At 39.9% G+C, this 24018-nt stretch overlaps 1 protein-coding gene across 1 annotated transcript; it reads right to left on the bottom strand.

Moving 5' to 3' along the window:
- Window positions 1–939: 939 nt before the first annotated feature.
- On the bottom strand, window positions 940–20792 carry LOC134633482 (alpha-N-acetylgalactosaminide alpha-2,6-sialyltransferase 1-like). The gene is made up of 8 exons (XM_063482317.1): window positions 20688–20792; window positions 20078–20240; window positions 17203–17365; window positions 16625–16763; window positions 16434–16537; window positions 5077–5160; window positions 4272–4371; window positions 940–1131 (listed from the first exon to the last, which is right to left on the bottom strand). The coding sequence occupies exons 1-8, from the start codon at window positions 20790–20792 to the stop codon at window positions 940–942; spliced, it is 1050 nt and encodes a 349-aa protein (XP_063338387.1).
- Between the last annotated feature and the right edge of the window lie 3226 nt (window positions 20793–24018).

Below are 24018 nucleotides of genomic sequence, written 5' to 3'. Positions count from 1 at the left end.
GTTTGAAGCTTTGTAAGGAATGAGTAGTAGTATTTAAGAGTGTAATAACGGACTGAAACAGAAGATGGCAGCACTGCATGTACAAGGATGCCAGCTGCCGTTAAACCCCGAAGAAGAAGAAGCTGTGTCCCATAATTCATAGCGCAGCCCAGCGCAGTTGTCAACAATGGCGGCAGCTAGTTAGTTTTAATATTACTCTTATTCCTCTTTCTGGGTCACAAAATAAACGTTTAACATATTTTCAGGCGAGAATGTAGCTGTGTAAACCTCAAATATCTGCTCAGTCTATCAAGACACCACATATTTTCAAAAGCGCTCCGACGTTTTTGGAGACGTCTGTTACCCACCAGCTCGATAGTTAGCCGGGGTTCAAGGCTCACTAGAGCCCGTGAGAACACCGGACTCCTGGCAAATCGTTTTCAAACCTTTTTTCAAATCTTTCGCTACTCAGGTTAAACATGTAATATAAGTCACTTAGATAACTTTAAAATGTTATTGTTTGGCTTTTTTTTAGTATTTTATTTGTTCCTGAGTAAATCGGTTTGGCTGAGATTAAAGTAATAGTTTTTACACAGCTGAACAAACGTCAAGCAGACAACTGATTATCAGAAGTGTGAGATGCTCGAGAATATACTCCGGTGTCCTGTTATATTTTAGATAGCAAGGAGCAGACAGCTGGGTTTATTAAACTCCACCGAAACAATCTGCAAATGTCATTAAAATTTAATAAACTATCATCTTGTCTTTATTTTTAGTTAGCACATACCTTAAACACTTCAAGCTGTAAGCTAATGATAGTTATATAAGAGCAGATCCATGCTGATGCAATAAGCTGTACGTTTTACGTCCAACGGATGCATGATCCGATTAGTCGACTAATTGCAAAAATAATCGGTTGCTAGTCGACTAGCAAAATAATCGTTTGTGGCAGCCCTACTTTTAAGTCCCTGATTCTGGCTCCATTCTTTGATACAGCTTTATTACTTTTCTGTTGTGAAGGTCTTTCCATGTATTCTTCTCCAAATTGTAGTCATGGTTGCCATAGAAAATTACTTTAGTTTTAATGTACTTCTGAATATAGTAGTTGGAGTATTTCATGTAGTCATCAGTCATGAATCCATATGCATCCACCTGAAGAGACAGTAAAAGAGGGAGAAGAAATCTTTTAGTACAGCACTTTTTAAGACATAGTTTACACATACATACAGTTCCGACAAAAACAACACCAACAATAATAGGTCATAATAATAATAAATAAATAAATTAATAAAATAATAATTAATACAAGTTATTGACAGCACAGTTCCAGCAGACTGATGGTTGCTTCTTCTCTCTAAAAAGACCATAGCAGCACACTTTAATTTACAATTGGATGTCAACGACCCACAAGACTTCAGAAACACTGTCCTTTTTGGCAGAAAAGTCCAGAATGGAGATTTTTTTCCTCTGTACCAAAGTAATTAATGGTCAGTTGTGAGGTCATCTGTCCAACATCTAAAGCTTGGCTGTATTTTGATCAGCAACAGGACAATAGCAGAAAATATACAACAGAATGGCTTAAAAATCAAGGTGTTGCAATGGCCCAGTCAACGTCCAGACCTAAACCTGATTGAAGTACTATCGTGGGATCAGTAGCGGTTTTTGATATGGTGGCATCGTGGTGGGGGCGGCATCACTGGCATCTGCAAAAAAAAATTTGCTCGTACTCATGCTGCCCCGAGGTCATGCCAGCGCATTTTGGGAATGGCATAGGCACTGATCGGCTTTCTATTGCCCATTTGCTGGGAGTAAGGGCGCCCTCCATTTGCGAGGTGCGCCTCCTGCTTGCGGCACAGGGAGAAGCGGGCGGGGCAGCGGGGGATTCTCTGGCTGGCTGGAGTGGCATCAAATGACCAACTCACAAAATAAAACAAAATAAAAACAAACCAACAAACACGAAAACACCAGACATGATGCAGACTTATAATTTGCACCGATGTTTTTTCGAAATTCTATTCGAAAAGGGAGCGTGAGAGTCCTCGGTGCGCCTGCTTGCTGCTGTGCTGAAGTCAAAGTAAACTTTAGTGTCATCTCCGCTACATACAGTCCAGTATATAGAGAGACGAGACGACGAGGCTTCAGTTACAGCAGTGCAAGTAAACAAACAATAAATATAAGAAGAGTAAGAAAATTAATATACACTTTAAGACTAGGGGTAAAGGGATCAATAACAGTTTAAAATTTACAGTTTAATGATTTAAAGTCTCAGACACAACCTGTCATAAGGGTAGGGGGGCAGCTGCTTCCAAATAGAGCACATTTCATTCATAATGCTGTAAATCTAAGCCCATTATGTATTCATGATTGTTCCTGGGTTGTGCGAAATCCCAGAAATAAACCCTAGACAAAGCGAATCTGTGCAAAATTAAAACCAATGGAAGATGGACAAGAAAAGTTCAAAGCCATCAGGGGTTCAGTTTAGAAAAGAAGAGGAGGAGAAACGAGCAAAAGATACAGGTAAGCAGATGTTCCATTGGATAATGGCAGGTCATGTATCCTGAAACAATCAGACTCACAATACTTTATTAATCCCTAAGGAAATTATGTGGGTTACAGTTGCTTCAAGAAGAAATGGTAAAAATAGTAACAATAACAGACTAAACTCCAAACAATACATTATGTTACAGATTTTACACATTTAAGAAATACCACTAATATATACAGATCACCCAGTTATAAAAATCAAGGATTAACAAAAGTGATGATAAATAAATATCAAGAAAATTGACAAGAATATTACAGAGTAGAAAAGAGTGTGTGTAAAAAGGATGTAACTATTGCAGTGTTTACACTGTGTTAGATGGAGGAGTTGTACAGGGAGATGGCCACAGGCAGGAATGATTTCCTGTGTTGTTCAGTGATGCTTTTTGGTAATCTCAGTCTCTCACTGAACATACTCCTGTGAATAGCCAGCAAGTCATGGAGGGGGTGGGAGGTATTATCCAACATTGTCTTTATCTTGGACAACATCTGTCTCTCAGACACCACCCTAATGGAGTCCAGCTCCATCCCCACAACATCACTGGCCTCGTGGATTAGTTTATTTAGTCTGTTGGTGTCTGTGACTCTCAACCTGCTGCCCCAGCATGCAACAGCATAGAGGATAGCACTGACCACAACAGAGATACAACAAGACAACATTATTTAGTAGGGATAGTGAAAACGTCTGTTTATGTTTGTTAGCCACTTGGCTATGATAGTAAACAGTAGACACTGATGTAGCTTACTGAATCTTTTGGACTGTGTTCAGCACAATATTAATTAGTTATTGTCAGTTGTTGAGTTGTCCTATTCTCACTGTGTGACAAATTATGATGGCTGTTTGTTAGCCGTTTGCATACTATGCATACTCTCTCTCTCTCCCTCTTCATATAAGCGTGCGTGCGTGTGTGTGTGTGTGTGTGGGGGGGGGGGGGGGGGGGGGGGGGCGACAGGCTAGGACCGTGAGATACATAAAGAAGTGCTCGCAAAAGATGAGTGGGACAAAATTTTTCAACAACAATGTGAGAAACTTTAAGTTGCTGCTGCTAAAGATGATACTACAAATCATTTTGAATAAATAATTACATGGTCTAATCTGTTATGTGGTGTTGCTCATATGAGTTTTTATGAATGTAATTTTAAAATCTTGTACAGTCAAGATAATTTTCTATTGTATCTCGATGTATTAAAAATTGACAGTCATGATACTGTCATGAATTTTATGGACAGAATTTCTAGAGCCAGCTATCAGGCAAAGAATGTTGAAATTTTCCATTTGATTCTACAAGTTATTGATCATTGACTGATATTGTGCCATACACATTTCAAAATATGCAATTCTCTTGGTTTGTGAATGCTTGTATTGATGCTGTTCAAGGAAACAAATGGAAAGACACCACAACTACAACTGGACATGAATTATATTAATAATTTTAAACTGATTTCTTAAAGAGCTGGTGTAAAGAATTTCTTTACAGACATTGGTGTATCGGGTTGTAAAGCAAAGTGAACAATGTAAAGCTTTCTGCAACGCAAACAGAGTAGCATTTGCACAGAAATATTTCCACTGTGACATTCTGATTTTATCCAGTTTGCAGAAAAGGTGTGTTAAATATTTTATTTTCATGAGAGAGTTGATTTGAGGTTTTCTCATGTTTACACAGTCAGTCTTTGGTATTATGTGCTTTTTAATGTATAGGTGTGGAAACCAAGACCTCTCACACTGAAATGTAAAGGTAATATTAACTCACTGTGTCACAAGTATGCAAAGCAAGGAAGAGAGTGAATGCTCCATTGGTTGGTCTGACCATTGCCCAGGATTTTCTATTCAGTTTAGGTGACTTTAGGAACCTGTGGATAAAAAACATGCTTTAAGAGAAAACAAACCAAAACAAAACATATTAAAAGAATCTATCTAAAACCTGAACACTGACTATTTAGCTAAAACAGCTTTATGAAAGGCTGTAAATTATTCAAATATCCAGGGGCATATGCACACCTACAGAATTTTATGCTGTCAGCAAATATTGATTACTTGAAAAATATGGCAAAAAAGAGAGAAAAGCATTAGGCCTAGTTAATTTCCTACTATTAAAGTTGATATCACTGAAAATATGCAGATATAAAAACCAAATAAGAGGGTGGAGGGTGGCCAGTGCCCCCTGGCGCCTCTGTAAATATCTGATTGTTGCATTTATTACAGTTTAATTATTAATTTCAGTATCATATTTTTTGGTGAATTTATGGCCAGAAATCTGATAAATATAATTCTCTGTTTTAATCCCTAATATTTTTTTATCCATGCAGGGAACTCTAATTTACCTACAAATACAAGCATCTGTTTTTCAGTCCCATATTTAAATAAAGTAACTGCTAATTTTTCCCATAAGGTATCTGTTCAGTCTTTATTTCAGGATAACATCTGATGTTTTAATATTGATGTTTTGTTTTTGTTTTTACTTCAGTGACAATGCATTTATTTCTGTTTTGTAATGCACTGTGTTGAATGATTTTAAACCACAAATACTCTGCACAGGATGGTTATAGGAGTCTGACCTGTTCTTCACATATCGGAGGAACTCCTGGTGTAGAGCGTAGAAGCGACTCTCATTGTACTGCCCTGAATAGTAGGTCCTTGGCCTGGTGAGGTTAAAACACAAAAGACAGGAGGGATAATTTATAGTTTTTGAAATTAAAACCAATACAGTTGCTGTCAGGTTTATATTGTTGGTTTGTGATTTATGCTTAGAATGCTTACTCATATATGCTTAGAGTTATATAATCAATTGCATATTGATAGAATGTCTGATCCTTAGTAGTCTGCAAAGACTCTGTGTGCATTCCAGAGCACTCTGGCATACCACACTCATCCAAAGGTCATGAGAGAGGTCGTACCTTCTCTTTCTGATTTATACTATCCGGTCTTTAAGTGATGACATGACGAATCCTGCTTCTGGGCCCAAACTACCCTGCTTTTAATAAGACTTTTGTGTTTTCAACATGTTTTAATGCTTTGTATCTTGTTCTATTTAATCTCAAAAAGCCCCTAAACACAGTCAGTGATCACTGTCAGCCTCTCGTGATTTTTATTACCGCTATTCATTTTAAAGCTCAGTTTTTAAAACCTTACGATGTAACTACAGCTCAGCCCGTGCAGCAGTATATTAATGACTAACCTCGTATTGTGGATGGATTATCTTTGTTTTTCTCCTGACTGAAGTTTGGTCCATTTACAGCATCCTGCCATGCGATTGCTTTTGTCCCTGACCACCAAGAATCCTCACGTTAACTTTTATCGAGTGGAAAAAAGTTAGCGTTCATCCTCCAGCTTCACTGTGTTTATATTATGCTAACGTAGCTGTGTTGCTGGTGATCACATAGCACATTGTTATATACCAGGTAGCCAAACTTCAGTGACCCTACAAATGTCACTGTTTTTTAGTTTTCTGTCTGCATTTATGTCAGAAGTGATAGCAGAGCTGTACGTCTTAATTTGTTTTCGAAATCCCTCAGTCAGGACATGCTATATCGTATTTAGATGCAAGCTGCCGAGCTAACTCCCCGCTAACTTCTAAATCCGAGAAATGTCATAAATTCCGTTTTCATGGATGCCTGGATGTTAAACTTAATTGTTACACCTGGTAGAGCAGCAACACTGATCATTATATTAAAGATGAAAGGATTTAGACAGTTTTTAACTCTCAGTGACGCCACAGTGATCGCTTGACTTATGGGCCTGCAGCGGAGTTTGGGCCCAGACACGGCTAATGACGTCAGAATTAAAGACCGGATAGGAGGACACCAACTCTATATCTGTTTAAGTATAAGTGCCTGTCATGGTCCCTGTGCCTCTCTGGCTGCTCATGTTGGCCACAAGTTTGTTCTGTTCTTTCTCCTGCTTGCCTGGTTGGAGCTCACTGTGGGCTCTCACCCTTGGCCCACGCACCAGCAGTGATTACTACACCTGTTGCTGATCAGGCAGCGTCCATCTGGCCTATTTAACGCTGCGGCAGAGAATTCGGCACTGGAGCGTTGAACCTCCCGTGTTCGTGCTCTCAGCTCTCTTTCTGAAAGAAACTCTGTCGGTGCTGTGTGACGTTTTGATCTAATCGGTCTCTCTGTGTTTAGATCTCCCTGGAACTTGTGGCGGACCCAGACCTGTGATCCCCATGTGTGTGTGTTAACATAAGTGGAAATTGGAGCGAGAGTGGCCTTGGAGAAGCGAGCGAGCGTGAGGAGTTTGGGCTGAGTGGAGAGCAAGTGTGGATTCCCTCCCCTGGAGCCCTGAACCCCTGCCCCATTCACTGTATATACACATCACTGTGGTTTTCCCTCTGTGTTAATAAATTGTCAACCTTTTGCTTGCCAGCACGTAGTCTGCACTTGGATCCATCTGTTAGCCGTGACAGTGCCTTTTGGCAGCAGATCATTCACTGGGTCACATCTTGACACACACACCTACACACACACACACACACACACACTGGTACTCTTTGTTCACATACATGCCTGTTTAAGATGTCCTATGTTAATGAACCTATGCATATTCATGTAACCACAATAAAGAGCAGTGCTACGGGGGAGCTGACTGAGAGTGACTGGGGTTCGAGCGGCAGGAACAACGCTCGTCTCGGTCATCTCCCTCGTTCACAAGATCCAACAAAGAGTTTGGCCTGGTGTTCCATGCTTTTCTAGCTGCAGTAGAATTGTCTCTGATTGTTTCAGCAATAGGTTTGTGCCCAGACAGACCCAGATCAGTTGTCCATTAAATCGTAAAAGAAAAAGTGGATAGCAACTCAAGTTGTTGTTGTTTTAGTTGTTTCCAGAGTGCATTTGTAGTATACATCTGCTAACAGCGAGGCACCTGTGTCTTCTCACTTGTGGGTGCACTCAGCAGTGACATGTAGGAGCCACGAGGAAGGCCATGGATTTTAACCAGTTAGACAAAACCACAGCTGGCAATTTTTCTCTAGTTCTTCTCCACTCTTACCTCTGAGTTGAGAAAGCTTCTTTTAAAAAGTTGTCTTAGGACACTACAAACCAGTTACAAAAGTTGAGATTTGTTAAAGCAGGAGAAAAAATAGCTATTAAATAACTACTCATTTAGATGCAGCTGATGATTACCATTTCTTGCGGAAAGGACCACCAGAGACCTGCTGTCCTTTAAGGAGACCCTCGAGCCATTGGAAATCTCTCATGCCCTCGGGAATCATCACATATTTTATTCCCTGCCAAGAGAAAAATTAAGGAGTGAAATAATCTTTGATTTGTGGAGAGTATAAACAATATCACACTGTAGTCTTGTAAGTTACCTCATCATGAGGGGCAGATTTGTATCCATACTTCCTAAAAATATAATTTGATGGAGTGCGCTGTGTGAACGTACACTGATGTTCTATTTCCTACATCTTCCTCAAAACCTTTGGTAACGGCACCGTTCATCCTGCCAAACAGACACGTCAGAAAGTTGATCTCTTCAAAATCAGTCAGCAACAGCATTCAAATTGAAGGCAGTGTGATATACCTTTTATCTTATCGTGCTTTTCCTTAGTTTCTGTCATATAGCAGCATATATAGTTTCTGTCATATAGCAGCCTATGTGCAAGTAGTTTTTTTATCGTGTAATAAACCCCCCCCCCCCCAAAAAAAAAAAAAAATAATGTCTACGCTGCAGACTGCACCACTATTTTCCTCCTCTGACACACAAACTAAAATGAGCTGATTTTTTTTCCTAACAATTCCAAGGAATTGGGCTACTGGAAGCCGGATCTCTACATGAACTAGCTCCTGGTTCCCAACCGTAACTGAAGTTAAGGTAAGTTTCTCAGAATTTGAATTAGTAAATCTCAGACCAACACTAATATTAACACTAACCCCTAAATCTAACCTTAATTTTATGTTAGTAAATCAAAATGTACCTACTTATCTGAAATCTTTAAGTTAGTAATATATTTGGCATAGATTGCACTTTTTTCCCCTTTTCTCAGTGGCAGAAACAAATGGTAAATGGCCTGCATTTGTATAGCGCTTTACTCAGTCCCTAAGGACCCCAAAGTGCTTCACACTACATTCAGTCATTCACCCTGCCCTGGGGCGCACTGACAGAGGCGAGGCTGCCGGACACTGGCGCCACCGGGCCCTCTGACCACCAGCAGGCAAACATGGGGTTAGTATCTTACCCAAGGATATTTGGCATGCAGCCAGGAGGCAGCCTGGGATCGAACCACCGACCTTCTGATTAGTGGCTGACCTGCTCTGCCACCTGAGCTACAGCAACCCCAACCCCAAACAAGCTTCCATCATTGTTAAACTCTTGGCTCAGTATTTTGAGTTGTGGTTCTAGAGTTGTTATTTGTTGCTTTGAAAGTATAAGATGATTTACATTCTAGTTCCTGAATATGTTATTTTGTAGTGTTCTGGAGTTTGTTATTTATAGTCCTTGATTTTTTTTATGCTTGTTCCCCTTAATGTCCAGTCTGCCTCTGTCTCCTGGTTTGTCAATTTAATCACAATCAGACTCAACAGTAGCATTTCATTATGATCATATAATATATGGAGAGGATATTTCCTATCAGCTTGAAACTTCTCTTCTCTTCTCTTCCAAGGGGATAATTGAAAGTTTTTAAGGGTAAATATGACTACAAAGTTACATTTATATTTTTAATACATGATATTTAAGTTGCGGGTGCAGTGCACTGACATTTAGACAACATCCTGGTTCATCCTGGTTCCTCTTCTCCTGTTTGTCAGTCATGCATCCAATGACTTGGATGAACTGCAAACTTACATTATGGAATTTACATCACGTGGACAGTTGTGTGTACAGAGCATACAGAAGGGGGTATTGACTCTACAATGGAGGATGTTTTCTTGCCCAGTCTGTAGTACCCAGTGACATATGTCAGTTAGTGCATGAAGTTTGTCCACCAGTTTATTTGAAATGATGGTGTTATGTGGAGCTGTATATATATATTTCCCCCTGCGGGCGGTCAATCCTTCAAGCTCGGGTCCTCTACCAGAGGCCTGGGAGCTTGAGGGTCCTGCGCAGTATCTTAGCTGTTCCTAGGACTGCACTCTTCTGGACAGAGATCTCCGATGTTGTTTCTGGGATCTGCTGGAGCCACTCGCCTAGTTTGGGAGTCACCGCACCTATTGCTCTGATTACCACGGGGACCACCGTTACCTTCACCCTCCACATCCTCTCAAGCTCTTCTCTGAGCCCTTGGTATTTCGCGAGCTTCTCGTGTTCCTTCTTCCTGATGCTGCTGTCATTGGGAACCGCTACATCGATCACTACGGCCGTCTTCTTCTGTTTATCTACCACCACTATATCCAGTTGGTTAGCCACCACCATTTTGTCCGTCTGTATCTGGAAGTCCCACAGGATCTTAGCTCAGTCATTCTCAACCACCCTTGGGGGCATCTCCCATTTTGACCTCGGGACTTCCAGGTTAAACTCGGCACAGATGTTTCTGTATACTATGCTGGCCACTTGGTTATGGCGTTCCATGTATGCCCTGCCTGCTAGCATCTTGCACCCTGCTGTTATGTATTGGATTGTCTCAGGGGCATCTTTACACAGCCTGCACCTGGGGTCTTGTCTGGTGTGATAGACCCCATCGTCTATGGATCTTGTGCTAAGAGCTTGTTCCTGTGCTGCCATAATTAGTGCCTCTGTGCTGTCTTTCAGTCCAGCTTTGTCCAGCCACTGGTAGAATTTCTGGATATCAGTCACCTCTGCTATCTGCCGGTGGTACATACCGTGCGGGGGCCTGTCCTTCCATGATCGTTCCTCGCCTTCCTCCTCTTTCTTGGCTTTCTGCTGCCTGAGGTATTCACTGAGCACGCTGTCAGTTGGGGCCATCTTCGTGATGTATTTGTTTGTTGTCTCATCTTGGTGCTGACACTCACCAGTCCCCGGCCTCCTTCCTTCTGCTTAGCGTACAGCCTCAGGGTGCTGGACTTGGGGTGAAACCCTCCATGCATGGTCAGGAGCTTTCTTGTTTTGATGTCAGTGACTTCTATCTCCTCCTTTGGCCAGCTTATTATCCAGCCGGGTACCTGATCACGGGCAGGGCCTAGCTGTTGATAGCCCGGATCTTGTTCTTACTGTTCAGCTGACTCCTCAGGACTTCCCTGACCCTCTGCAGGTACTTGGTGGTTGCAGCTTCATGGTTCCCATTTGCCTGTGGGATCCCCAGGTACTTGAAACTGTCCTCTATGTCTGCAATGTTGCCTTCTGGTAGTTTGATCCCCCCAGTTTTGACTACCTTCTCTCTCTTTGTTATCATCACTTCTCTAGTCCAAATGACATTCCGATATCAGGTACTAAAATCTGCTAATCTGGTACCAGGAACTATGATCTAATGGAAAACCTTGAAAACCGTGGCAAATTGATCCGAGTAGGTACTAATGGAAAAGGGGGTAAAAATTTTTACCCCATTCCTACAAGACTGCTCAAAGAAGTCCTACCATTAAGAATGCTTCAATCTTAAATATGACCAACCTATCTCTATTAGTGGACTACAAACCACAGACCTTCAAGCTGGTGGTTTAATAATTAAACCACTACTTAAAAAGTCACTTGACCTAGCTGTCTTAGCTAATTATTGGCCAATCCCCAACCTCCTTTTATCTAAAACAGTCTTGAAAGGGTTGTTGTCAAACAGCTAACAGATCATCTGCAGAGGAATGATTTATTTGAAGAGATTCTGTCAGGTTTCAGAGCTCATCACAGTACAGAAACAGCTTTAGTGAAGGTTACAAATGATCTTTTTATGGCCTCTGACAGTGGACTGTGCTTGTCCTGCTAGACCTCAGCGCATCGTTCAACACTGTGTTTTATTACGGAGATTAAAGCATGCTGTAGATATTAAAGGTACTGTGCTGCAGTGGTGTGAGCATATCTACCTAACAGTTCCACAGCGTTCTGTGCTATAACAAGGAAATTAGAATTGGTCTTACATTATACATGCTTCCGTTAGGGAGTATTATGATAATAGATAGTATGTATTTTCACTGCTATGCAGATGATACCAAATTTTATCTATCCATGAAGCCAGATAACACACACAGGTTAGTTAAACTGCAGGAATGTCGTAAAGATATAAAGATCTGGATGACCTCTAATTTTCTGCTTCTAAATTCAGATTAAGCTAAGTTATGGTACTCAGCCATAAAAATCTTAGAAATATGGTATCTAACCAGATGCTTACTCTGGATGTCATTACCTTGGCCTCCAGTAACACTGTGAGGAATTGAGGACTTGTTTTCACCAGAATATGTCCTTTGTATTAAACAAATATGTAGGACTGATTTCTTCCATTTGTACAGTATCTCTAAAATCAGAGACATTCTGTCTTAGAGTGATTCTGAAAAACTAGTTCATGCATTTATTATTTCTGGATGGACTACTTTAATTCACTATTATCAAAATGGCATCCAGAAACTCTTAAAAGAGAATGACCAGCCAAAAGTTTGAGTCCTGAAACTCATGCACTTGAGTTATGCAGGAGGTCCACCCATGAATAACTGAAAAAAACAGGTTTGTTGAGCTGCCTAGAAAAATGCGGAACTGCTTTGACATGACCTTAAACAACCTTGAAGGGCCAAAACTCTCCAGCATGATTGAATTAAAACAATTCTACAAAGGAGAGTGGGGCCAAATTCCTGTTGCCACAAACATGTGAGTGCAATTCTTGCTGTCAAGAGTTGCTTGCGGGGGGCAGTTACTTTTTCACATAGAGTCACTTTTAGATATTGGATATTTTTCCAGGGTGTGTTTGATAGATCACTATAGAGCTGTCAAAACTTGATGAGCTCAACCCTGCCACCAATTATTCCAGCATACACACGCCTTGACATCTTGGCAGATGTTGAGCTGTTTAATTAACACACAGAAAACAAAAACCATAGTCCCTGGAGAGTGTATGTTAAGCTGTTCCAAAGTAGAAACACACACTCTGTGTGATACTTTGAACATCTTTATTTAACTTGATCATAAAGGAGTATAATATATAATATGTGGTATTTTTGTATATGTTAGATATCCCTAGAGATTACATCAAACCTAAGTGATCGCTGTGCTCTGCATCAAACTGCAATGAGATAGGAATATTTGATCATTAAAATATCCTTAAGTTCAGAGAACATTAACTACAGGTATGTTTTGTAGCTCTTTCTTACCGAAAAACGTAATCATGAGCATCGATCTCTGCACCCACTTTTGAGTATGGAAGAAATATAGTATCATCAGAACGTGCACCTGCTAGTTAGATGGCATGTATGTGTATGTATATAGATGTGAGCGTGTATGTGGAAATATGTGTGTGTATGCATATACGGATGCAAATATGTATATATACATATATGTATGTATGTGCGTGTATGTTTGCAGGTGTATGTATAACTTGTACATATCTTTCTTGTGTAAATGTAAATTTGTCTGTTATTGTGTAAATACTTACGCTATTGTGTACTCCACACACATGGAGAGATGCCAAACTGCCTTTCACTGTTCTTGTAATAGTGACAATAAAAAGTTATTCTATTCTATTCTATTTTTCCATCTGTAACAAAGTATTGGGTAATTGTCTTAAAATTTTGATGGATTGGTCTGAGACTTACAAAATCCCCCCCTCTCTCTCTCTCACACACACACACACAAATATGAAGTTATTCCGTTTCAATTTCACATAATAACATGATCTTTGACTTACTGATGGCAAAAAAAATCGTTTTTATTTTTACCATGTGCATATGTCTAAATGCATTGAGTTGCTGCCTGTGATTGGATGACTAGATATTTGCATTAAAGAGCAGTCTAAGAAGTGTCCCTAATGAAGTGATCAGTAAGTGTATCTTAATTTAGTGCTGTATGAATAATTTCATGTCTCTCAATACAAGTTCAAACTTCACTTTCTTTAACTCAGCAGTTCCTCATTTTATTTTTGCTAGGCCCCCCTTTACAGCCGATACGGGATACATACGTTGGCACTGCCATTGTGCAGGTGAAGCCAAAGGCAAGCTATGCTTCATCATATTTTCTAGTCTTTGGCTTGGAAGGAAGTTGGTTTGGAAGCATATTTGGCATTCCTTCATCCTCTGCTTTGCGTTTGTGTGGGAGCCCTGTCAAAAACCTGTCCATCATGCTAGCTGTGTCCAAGAATTCTTTTTTGTTGTTTGTTTGTTTTTTTGGCTTCACCAGAACGTTTGTCTCTGTGGTGTTAGAATTAGTGTATTTCTACTATGGAAAACTGTGTCTGGTGCAAAAAACACTGCTTAAAGGTGCCATCATATATATATTTTTTACCACTAAGGTCTTTCATTGTTGTGTGTCTTTGCCTTTTTATTATTATACTGGGAGTCAGAAATTGGAAGGGAAAAAAAATATTACTTCTTGCTGCTTAGCCTCACACATATACTGATATTTAATCTAGATTCAGTTTCACAAACACCTACCATCATATTTGAACTCCATGAACCCAAAAGGATTGTTAAAATGTGAAAGGCGATTCCACTCGCTCATGTTAATGTTGTCCTTGTGCAGAAACAAACGTATGTTGGGAAGAAAAGCCTTCTTGAAGTTCTCATCCTGAGAGTTTCGCAGTGATTGGGCACATGTCTGATAATCACAGAAGTATTAAATCATGAAATTGGTTAAAATGTGAAAGCTTTATACACCCAAGGAAACAACAAACACAACAGTTACAGAAATTTGATGAACAATTAAGAATTATGTATTTTAATTAAAGGAATGAAACCATTAAGCCAAACAGAAAATACAGGACAGTTACAGCAGAGGCAACAGACTGACTGCATGGCTGAGCACACTTCAGCGTTGCCAGCCCACAGCCATCAAGTTAATTACTACATTTGTACTGTTTCTGTCATATTGTGTCTTAGCATGCTTACTGTTGGTCTAGGTGGGGCATCCTGGTTATAGACATCATCAAAATCCCACTGAGGAGCCTTTGTGAAATTTCCTCTGTAGAGGAGAGGTATTGGAGTCTCAACCACGGCTCCATGGGTAGAGTATTTCAGCTCTGTCACTGGGTTTGTTTGTGTTAAATCAAGTTTTGCCTGGCTGGCTGTGGTAGACACAGAAGGTGGCACAGCTGGTTTTTCTTTCTGTCCCGGGAGTTTAATATCAAACGAAAAACTTTCCAATCCAAGTTCATGTTTTCCAGAGAAAGTTGTCCAACTGAATCTGAAATTAGGCAGAAAAGCATCAATGGTAACAGGACATAAGTCAGCAAAAAGAAAAGTTCAGAATTAGCAAATTAATACACAATTCCTTTTTTAATGTCTGTTTTTATGAATAAAAAATATTAACGTTTTGATAAAGATTCCTGAGATGGAATGAAATGAATGAAAACCACCAAACTAACTGTCATTACAAGGAGCAATAAAATTATCCTGGAGATTTGGGATGCCATCATTGTCAAGTGAAGGCTTGCTGTTCAATTAAACACACATGTATGCACTTCCTTCTGAATTTGACACTTTTTCACTGATGTGAATGGGCTGGGCTACAGCACAGTTTGCAGACAGATAAGGAGTTAAATGTATTCACCCACACAGATCTTACGTGGTCAGGACGTAAGATCCTCAGCAGCACCTCTTCTTTCTCAGGAGACTGAAAAGACTAGGCAATGAGCCCCCGCATCCTCAGGACCTTCTATCGCGCTGCCATTGAGAGCATCCTCACTGGATGCATCACCACCTGGTATGGCAACAGCACCGCTTACAACCGCAAAGCTCTCCAGAGAGTAGTGCTGTGTTCTGAATGGATAATTGGAGTTGAGCTTCCCTCCCTCCAGGACATCTACAGGAAGCGGTGCCTGAGGAAAGCGGGGAGGATCATCAAGGACAGTCACCCCAGCCATAAACTGTTCAGACTACTTCCATCAGGAAGGAGGTTCTGCAGTATCCGGTCCCGTACCAGTAGACTGAGAGACAATAGGAGTAATGCTATTAAATTTATTTGCTGGAGGGAATAGCTGAAAACATATGCTTATGTGCCAAGACCAAAATCTTTTACCTGAATATCAGTCTGAATGTGCATGTATGACACAAAATGTAGATGGTCTGCAGAACAGCCGTGTAGTTATTAAAAAAAAAAAAGAAGTGTGCATTTACTTAAGTGAAAGAAAAGCTTACACTTCTCAGTAGTAAACTATCACAATTAATTGTCTGTAAATGAAATTTTATCAATTGACATAAATTCTGCTTTAAAGAGTCTTTTAAATTAAAGTGGCAATACACAAGTCTTACGGTTTGAATAATCAGTATAAAGTAAATGCTGATCATTCTTCTAAAAGCTCACTTTCATTAAAATGAAGGCTTGATTTGCACAAATGGAAAGCAGATGGTTTCTCAACAGTAACTGAACTGGCAAAATAGGGATAATCACCTTAACTTAAAAAGTAAAAAAGCAAAGCAAAAAAAGCAAACAAAATAGAAATGAAGTGGCTTGTGGTGCTTTTCTTATCTGACCATCACTCAAACCCTTTCCGCAAATGTTTATATAGCACTTTACATGCAAGTCTGTCTCACCTACAATAAGACTAATTTAGAATCACCATTAACAGAATGCATGTTTGTTTTTGGACTGAGGGAATAGCAAGGGAATAACCACATGAGCACACAGAGAACACGGAAACGCCACAAAGGATGTCCAAGAAAGTTGTTTGTGAGCAAGAGATAAATGATTTGTAAAATTATTAGTAAATTTAAGGCAAAAATACTTATTGCAAAGTTCTATTTTTTAATTTACAGTTTTAATAGACACTTAATAAAATGTATGTTATAGCATTTAAATAAAAATGTTCTAGTTTCTCAATTTATTTTAAATTAACACCACAAAAAGCCATAAATACTGCAGTAGCACATAACATTTAGTTGATACTCACAGTCTGTTCCGGTATGGACCAGCAGAGACCTTTTCTCCTTTGAGAAGGCCCTCAAGCCATTGGTAATCCCTCATCCCCTCAGGAATGAACACATATTTTATACCCTGCCAAAAGGAAAAGGAGGACAAAGAAGCCATCTTTACTCTAGTGAAATAAAACAAAAATCAAGGGCCAATAAAAAGCTTCATTACCTCATCATGAGGAGCAGCTTTGTATCCGTGTTTTTTAAGGATGTAAAGAGATGAAGTGATGGAGTGGGCTGTGTGGACATACACCGATGTTTTGTTTCCTACATCTTCTTCAAAGCCCTTGGTGATGGCACCATTCATCCTGCCACACAGTCGAAACAAGCAGGTGTTGCAGATGTTAAACTTGGCTTCAAATGCTTAAGCTTAGTAATTTGTTCAGATCAATTGAGAAGCAATCGTGGCTTTCATTTTGGGAGAATTGTTTCTTTGTGGAAGCAACCACCTTCAGCAATACCACTGAAGTGTTGGCCCAAAACATTTCAGAACATACTCTTACTGAAAGTTAATTTACTTAACACGCTTTCCATTCTGACTCTATGACGACACTGATGTTTGAAAGAATACATTGGAGTTTCTACACTTCAAGCAGGTGAGCTATCAGATCCAGTGCCACATTTTTACTGTCAAAAAAATTTGCTAATCAGCAGCCGTTCTCACGTTTTTCTTTTTTAGCGTTCTTATGTTTTAAACCTAACTTTTAGTAAAAGATACACCTTAATAGTTGATAATTTCTTTCCTACCGAAAAACATAATCATGCGCATCAATCTCTACACCCATTCTGGAGTTGTTCAAGATTCCTGCAGTACCAACCACTGCACAGTGCACACAACCATCACCACCGGATTTTGGGAGGAGGAACGGCTCTTTTGGCTTTGGAATCAACTTTACTGACTTCATCACATCTGCAAACAAGAAAAATTCAAATATGTGTTTACTCTGAGTGCTGTAGTTCCAGCATAGTAATGTATCATGTATATGTGAAAACAGAGAAGCAAGATGAAGGCCATAACTCTTATTCATGCATTAACAGTTGTTTCTTCAGCTTCACCTGACTCACCCACTCATGTTTACTAAAAAGAGAAGGGAGCTTTCAGTGAGCGGAACAAGAGCAAACTTGTCATGGTCTGTGTGGAGGGAGGCATGAAAGGGCGCAAATTGCAGACTAAAATGCGGAGACCAAGCTAAAACTCAAAATGGTTTTCTCCAGTGTTTGCTGAACACTGGAGAAAATAAACTAAACTTGGCGATACAAAATAAACTTGGCAGGTTTGGCAAAGTCATGTGTGACTTAAATACACACATGAGGTGATCAGGAGAAGTGGCAACCCATGGGGAAACAGCTGACACACATGAACATAACGACATCAGAGGAAACTTAAAACTAAACACAGTGAACACAGGACCTCTTTCAAAATAAAACAGGAAACATAATGAAATGCAGAGCTAGAACAAAAGTGCAACAAGAAAACCTGGAGCTCCTGAAATAGTCCAAAACAAAAGTCTATGAAAGGCACTCAAGCTTAGAAGATAGTCCGTAAACCTTTCAGGGGGCCGACCCAGAGGGTGACGGCACAGGAGTCCATGATCGAACAGTTCAGGAGGCTGACCGCGGAGCCAGCAGTGGCGACGAAGCAGGTCCAAAGGTTGCCTGCACCGGCGAAGAAGTCCACAACGTGGTTGTGGAGGCTGGCGCCGCTATGGCTGAGGTGAATGTGGCTCTGGAAGTAGCCACCGGTTGTGGCGAGGAAAATGCAGCACTTGTCTGCTGCGGTCGCGACATGGACATGGAGACAGGCAGGAGACTGAACACGCCAACTTTTACTCCTGTAGCTGGTGAACGGAGAGCTGCTTCACAGGGGGGCTGGAGTGATTCAGTCTGCACGCTAGGGGGGCTGCTGCTGCTTTGGCAGTGAATGTGAAACTCCTCCCATTGTAGGCAAAACAAAGTTCTTGTGATGATCCGATAAACGCTCCACAAAAAACGGGTTGGCAGCAATAATCCGACCCAGCTGGACCATAATAGATTCCTTCTCCACCTCCTGTCCTCGTGCAGAGAAGATAATCCAAAAACCATGGAGCTGTGTAATGTGGACACTAAACTCAAAAAAAGTCTGAAATTAATGTCTGCCTGGTCCCACATGGTCAGGTCGTTCTGTCACAGTGTGCGGCAGCAGATTGTATGACTTTGCCTAAAATCCAAAAGCGAGCCGTTTAATATGGCTGACAAAAAGGTACAAAAACAAAAGGCAGATGCACACAGGAGAGAAACTAACTAGAACTAAACTGGGAAAATTAAATGCTGAACAAAAACAAAGAACAAAAGCTTGAACGTGGAAAAATCCTGGAGGCATGGAAACATGATGTGGAACAACAGACGACCAAGAATAAACAGAAACACACAGACTAAATACACACAAGGGTGATTAGGGTAAATGGCAACACATGGGGAAACAGCTGATACACATGAACATAACGACATCACAGGGGAAACGTAAAACTAAACACAATGAACACAGGAACAGAGGACCTCTTTCAAAATAAAACAGGAAACATAATGAAACACAGACATGACAACATTAACTTAACAAAAGACATGCAGATATGAAACACATGAAGAGCAAGGGAGACTTAACACAGGGGTAGGAAGACACAAGGGGAATCTAATAACAAAGAACTGCAATGAAAACCTAGGCATAATAGGAATGAACTTAGAAAACACAAAGGACTTAAACATAAAAATAAACTAAAACTCAAAACGCTGGGTCAAAGGACCCAGGATTGTGACAAAACTGGGATTGTCTTCAATATTTAATTAAGTTTAACAACAATGAATGAAGGAAGGAATAACTGCTAACATGCTCTATTAAAGTAGTTCATTTAAACAATGAACTAATTGCTAATTTTATTCTGCTTGCCCAGTTCAGGGATGTGGTTGGAGCCTCATCATCATTTTCCCTGTAAAAAAACAAATCAAAAAACAACCTCAAACAAACAAACTTAAGATCTTTTAATTTTTTTTATAACTGCTCCCCTCATTGCTGGTGAACTCTGCTGTTGCCAACTTCCTTGTTTTAGCCACTTGTCAGCCAATCAGCATTCAACTAATACACGGGGTCATCTATGTAGAGCATCACGCAGCCAGGATGTTGGAGGACTGAAAGTGCTGGTTTGAAACCACTCTCAGAAAGCAAATACACACAACTGGACACAAGCTCGGTACCATAAATTCACAGCAAGCCTGGGTTTGAATTCAGCCCGGGTCTTTCTGCGTGGAGTCTACATATTGCAGGTGGTACGTTATAGCAACACCATGTGACCTTGAATTGGATAAACATAAGAAAATGGATAGGGGAGCATTGATTTGAGAAGTAGCCTCAAGTGGCTGCTAAAGAAACTGCAGTTTTTGTCAAATTCTTGTTGGCTTCATTCTTTACCTAGGAGGTTCCTGCTTTGTGTTGACAATTGGAACAGTTGTGGAAATAAAGCCATCAAATTAGAGCTTACATTTACAGCATTAGCATCATAAACATTATTATGCTTAGCATTATGTGCCAAAAAGTTGCTTGAGGATGTGGCATAACAAAAGAAAATAGGTGTGTCACTTAAAGACCTACCGTTGTACCTGAACTCCATAAAACCAAAAGGATTATTAAAATGTGAAAGCCGATTCCACTCGCTCATGTTGATGTTGTCCTTGTGCAGAAACAAACGTATGTTTGGAAGAAAAGCCTTCTTAAAGTTTTCATCGTTAGAGTTTCGCAGAGACTGGGCACATGCCTGAAAATCATAAAACTATTAAATACAGGAAATGAGCCTAAGACAGAATTTGCTCTGATGTAATGATCCAACTCTATTAAATAACAGCCTTGAATAATTCAAAACGGGGAGAACCAAATGACAGAAAAAATGTAATAAAGCAAGAGTAATTAGCCATGTGCCAGATAGTTATTTTTAAACATCTGTATTGGTTTCAGCAGAGAATTTCATAATTGGTGCATCACTGCAGGAAAGAGTGAGTGCAGACATATGAGAAGCCACAAAGGTAGAAAAACAGCTCCACAAAATGAAAATAATGAAATTAAAGGGGGAAACAAGGTACATGTATAGGTCACAAGGAAAACGATCGACTGCTTGGCTGAGCAGAATTCAGCGCTGCCTATACCCAAACACAGAAAAGTTAGGAACTGCATTTATATTACTTCTCTCATATCTTAGCATGCTTACTGTCGGTCTAGGTGGTGCATCCTGGTTATAAACATCATCAAAATCCCACTGAGGAAGCTTTGTGAAATTTATTTTGTAGAGGATAGGCATAGGAGTCTCAGCCATGGCTCCACGTGTAGCGGTTTTAGATTTTGTCACTGGGTTAATTTTTGTTGAAATAACTTTTGGTTTGCCAGCTGTGGTATACACAAAAGGTGATGCAGATGTCTTTTTTATTTTTCCCAAAAATGTAATGACACTGTCAAAAGAAAAGTTTTCCCATTTGTGTCCATTTTTTCCTGAGAAAGTTGTCCACCTGAATCGGGAATTAGACAGAAATGCAGTAGAGGTAACAAACAACAAACAAATAGCAAAGTACAAATAATAGAACTAGCAAATCAGTTCACAGTTCTTTTTTTAATGATTCCTTATTTAAACACAAAATAAAAAAAAAACAAAGAAAAACAACCCCAACTGACCTTTTGGATAAATGTTCCTGCGATAGAATAAACACCAGAAAACCAAGTGTTACTAAAAGGAGCAAAGAAAAAATCCTGAACTTTTGGACCGGCATCACTGCTGAGTGAAGGCTTTGCTGTTGAATTAAAAAGAAAAGTATTTTCTCTTTCTTTTGAGATTTGCTCAGAGGTCGAAAAACCACCTGGAGTATTTACAACTTGATGGGACTGCTGAGATAAACCCACAGAGATCAGCAATAAAATAAATTCACAAAGACACACATACACCTACACACAGATACATAGACCTAAACACACAGAGATCAGCAATAAAACAAACACACACACACTGCTTCAGAAGAATGTTTATTTTACATAAAGGGGAAGGTATGGCAAAATGACTAACGACTACAGGGTTCATACCTGTAATTGTTCTATTTTAAAACAGGAAACATCATTCCTTTAATTAATTTTAGGTCTGATTTGTAAATTAACCTCTGTGTGAGAACAGATACAGGACTGTTTTGGTTTCCTCTGGATGGCAGATGGACACAGCAGTAAAACATGCGAATCAACTGGGAGTGTTTGTTCAGTCTACTGTATTGCTGTGATACTGTAAGCAAGTTCATGTAATGAGAAGCCCCACTCTTCAAATGTTGAGAAAAAAAACTGTTAGGAAAGGTGCTCTGTGAAAATTAACAATGCAAAGTTATAAGAGTGTCTCTTACCATTTGAGGAAATAACATGTAAACAAACGAGCTTCTCTACTGTGTTGCTCTTTCTCTTTTAAGTCTTTGTTTCATAGGTTTTAACATTCCTTTTATTCTGTGTGTGTCGCGGCAACTGTGTAGCAGGCAGGAGAGGACCCAAACGCAGCACTCCAAAAACACCACATAAACTCAAAAGCAGCTTTATTGCTGAAACTGAAAATAAAATATAGCCAGGAATGAAGAAACTGACACAAGGAATCTCACTTTGATCATATGGAAAAACTGCACAAGGACTAGAGAGAAGAGAGAGAGAGGGGGAGACTACGGACATAAATACACACAAAGGATCACGAGGGAACAGGCCACAGGTGGGAACACAGCTGACACTACACCAGACTAATAACACAACATGATACACATGAGGCAGGAGACTCTCAAAAAAAAAAGAAAAGAAAAGAAAGTAACACACTGAGATTCAGACACAGGGACTGGAAAGAAAAACACATGACTGACTGGGGAGACAAAGAAATGAAACACAGAGAAAACACTGAAGCCTGAAGCTCAATCACAAAACCCAAGATAACCTAGAAAATAACTTTTGGTAACCAGACATCATTATCTTACTCTTTGAAAAAGTCCAGACAAAAACCCAAAACATGACAGTGTGTCTGAGGGAAATAGTATGGCATTATTTACACAAGGACTACTAATGGCACTGACAGGAACAAGACTTGAGGTTTATGACAGTTAATTTTGCAGACCTGATCCCTGTCTTCAAAGTGACCATTTCAAAGGCAACAAGATCACAAGCGCAATAAATTTGGTTATGCTGGAGTCGCCAACCGTTGTTTTTGTTTCCACTACAGATTTCGCTTGGACTTGCAGTCGTCATCTCTCTCTGCCTGATCAGCTCTTTACCCTTAAGTGGCCTTAAAGCAATTGATGTAACTAGTTGAGGAGCCTAGTGTAGAGTTGACCAATGTCTGTAAGCCCTGTCACCCATTTAAAAAGCCTGATAGTTATTATATATACAGTAACAGAAATTTGAATGAGGTTTCCTTACAGCTGCTGTGCTCACTGTTTACGTTCTGTTAATAAAAAGTATATCTTTAGATTTTAGTAATAACATTTGAATTTAAAAAAGACATTAAAAGCAGCAAAAGTAGTGAGGATTCTGTTCCTCCATCTGCCCCACAGCACATACTGATTTTATCTGCAGTATAAATCCATTGAGGACCTTCCTCTGGTTCGCCACAAGGTGGACTCAGTGTACTGTAACACAGGGACTTGTTAAATCCTGAAATTTTCAGTCTCACAACATAATCACCAATAATTACTACAGAAGGGCAATTTGTTTGATGCATGTACAAAAATAATCAGACCAACAAAGTTGTCTATTGTTTAATGTCAAACTGATATTTAACTTTTCATGATATTGCTTGTAAAAAATATTGACAACTGAGTCAGGTGAACTGATGCAGCAGCATCGCTGTGTGCCTTAGTGGAAGAAAGTTTCTTAAAACAATGACATCAAAGAAAAGGGAAAAAAGCCTCTTAAGATGACTCTTACAAACAGGAATAGAAAATACACTATATTGCCAAAATTGTAAATTTGCCTGCCTTCATATGCATATAAACTTGAGTGACATCTGGTTCTTAATCCATAGATTTAAATATGCATCCAGAACAGCTTCAACTCTTCTGGGAAAGCTTCCCACAAAGTATAAGAGAGTGTTTATGGGTATTTTTGGATCATTCTTCCAGAAGTGCATTTGTGAGGTCAGGCACTGATGTTGCATGATAAGTTCTGGCTCACAGTCTCCGCTCTAATTTATCCCAGAAGTGTTTTACTGCTTTGGGGGCAGGACTGTGTCAAGTTCTTCCAGTCCAAACTTGCTCATCCATGTCTTTATGGATCTTGCTTGTGGTAGGCATAGGAGTCTCAGCCATAGCTGCACTGGTGTGCAGTCATGTTGGAACAGGAAGGGGCCATCCGCAGACTATTCCCACAAAGTTGTTCAAAATGTCTTAATATGCTGAAGCATTAAGAGTTCATTTCACTGGAACTAAGGGCTGAGCCCACCCTCCATCAAACTTTACACTTGGGACAGTACAATCAGAGAAGTACCATTCTCTTTGCAAACACCAAACCCAGACTCATCCATTGAATTGCTATATGGAGAA

Source organism: Pelmatolapia mariae, linkage group LG8, assembly GCF_036321145.2.
Source record: "Pelmatolapia mariae isolate MD_Pm_ZW linkage group LG8, Pm_UMD_F_2, whole genome shotgun sequence".
In the NCBI taxonomy this organism is placed as follows: domain Eukaryota; kingdom Metazoa; phylum Chordata; class Actinopteri; order Cichliformes; family Cichlidae; genus Pelmatolapia; species Pelmatolapia mariae.
Note: the sequence above shows the minus strand (reverse complement) of the source record. Positions and strands in the feature narration are given on the sequence as shown.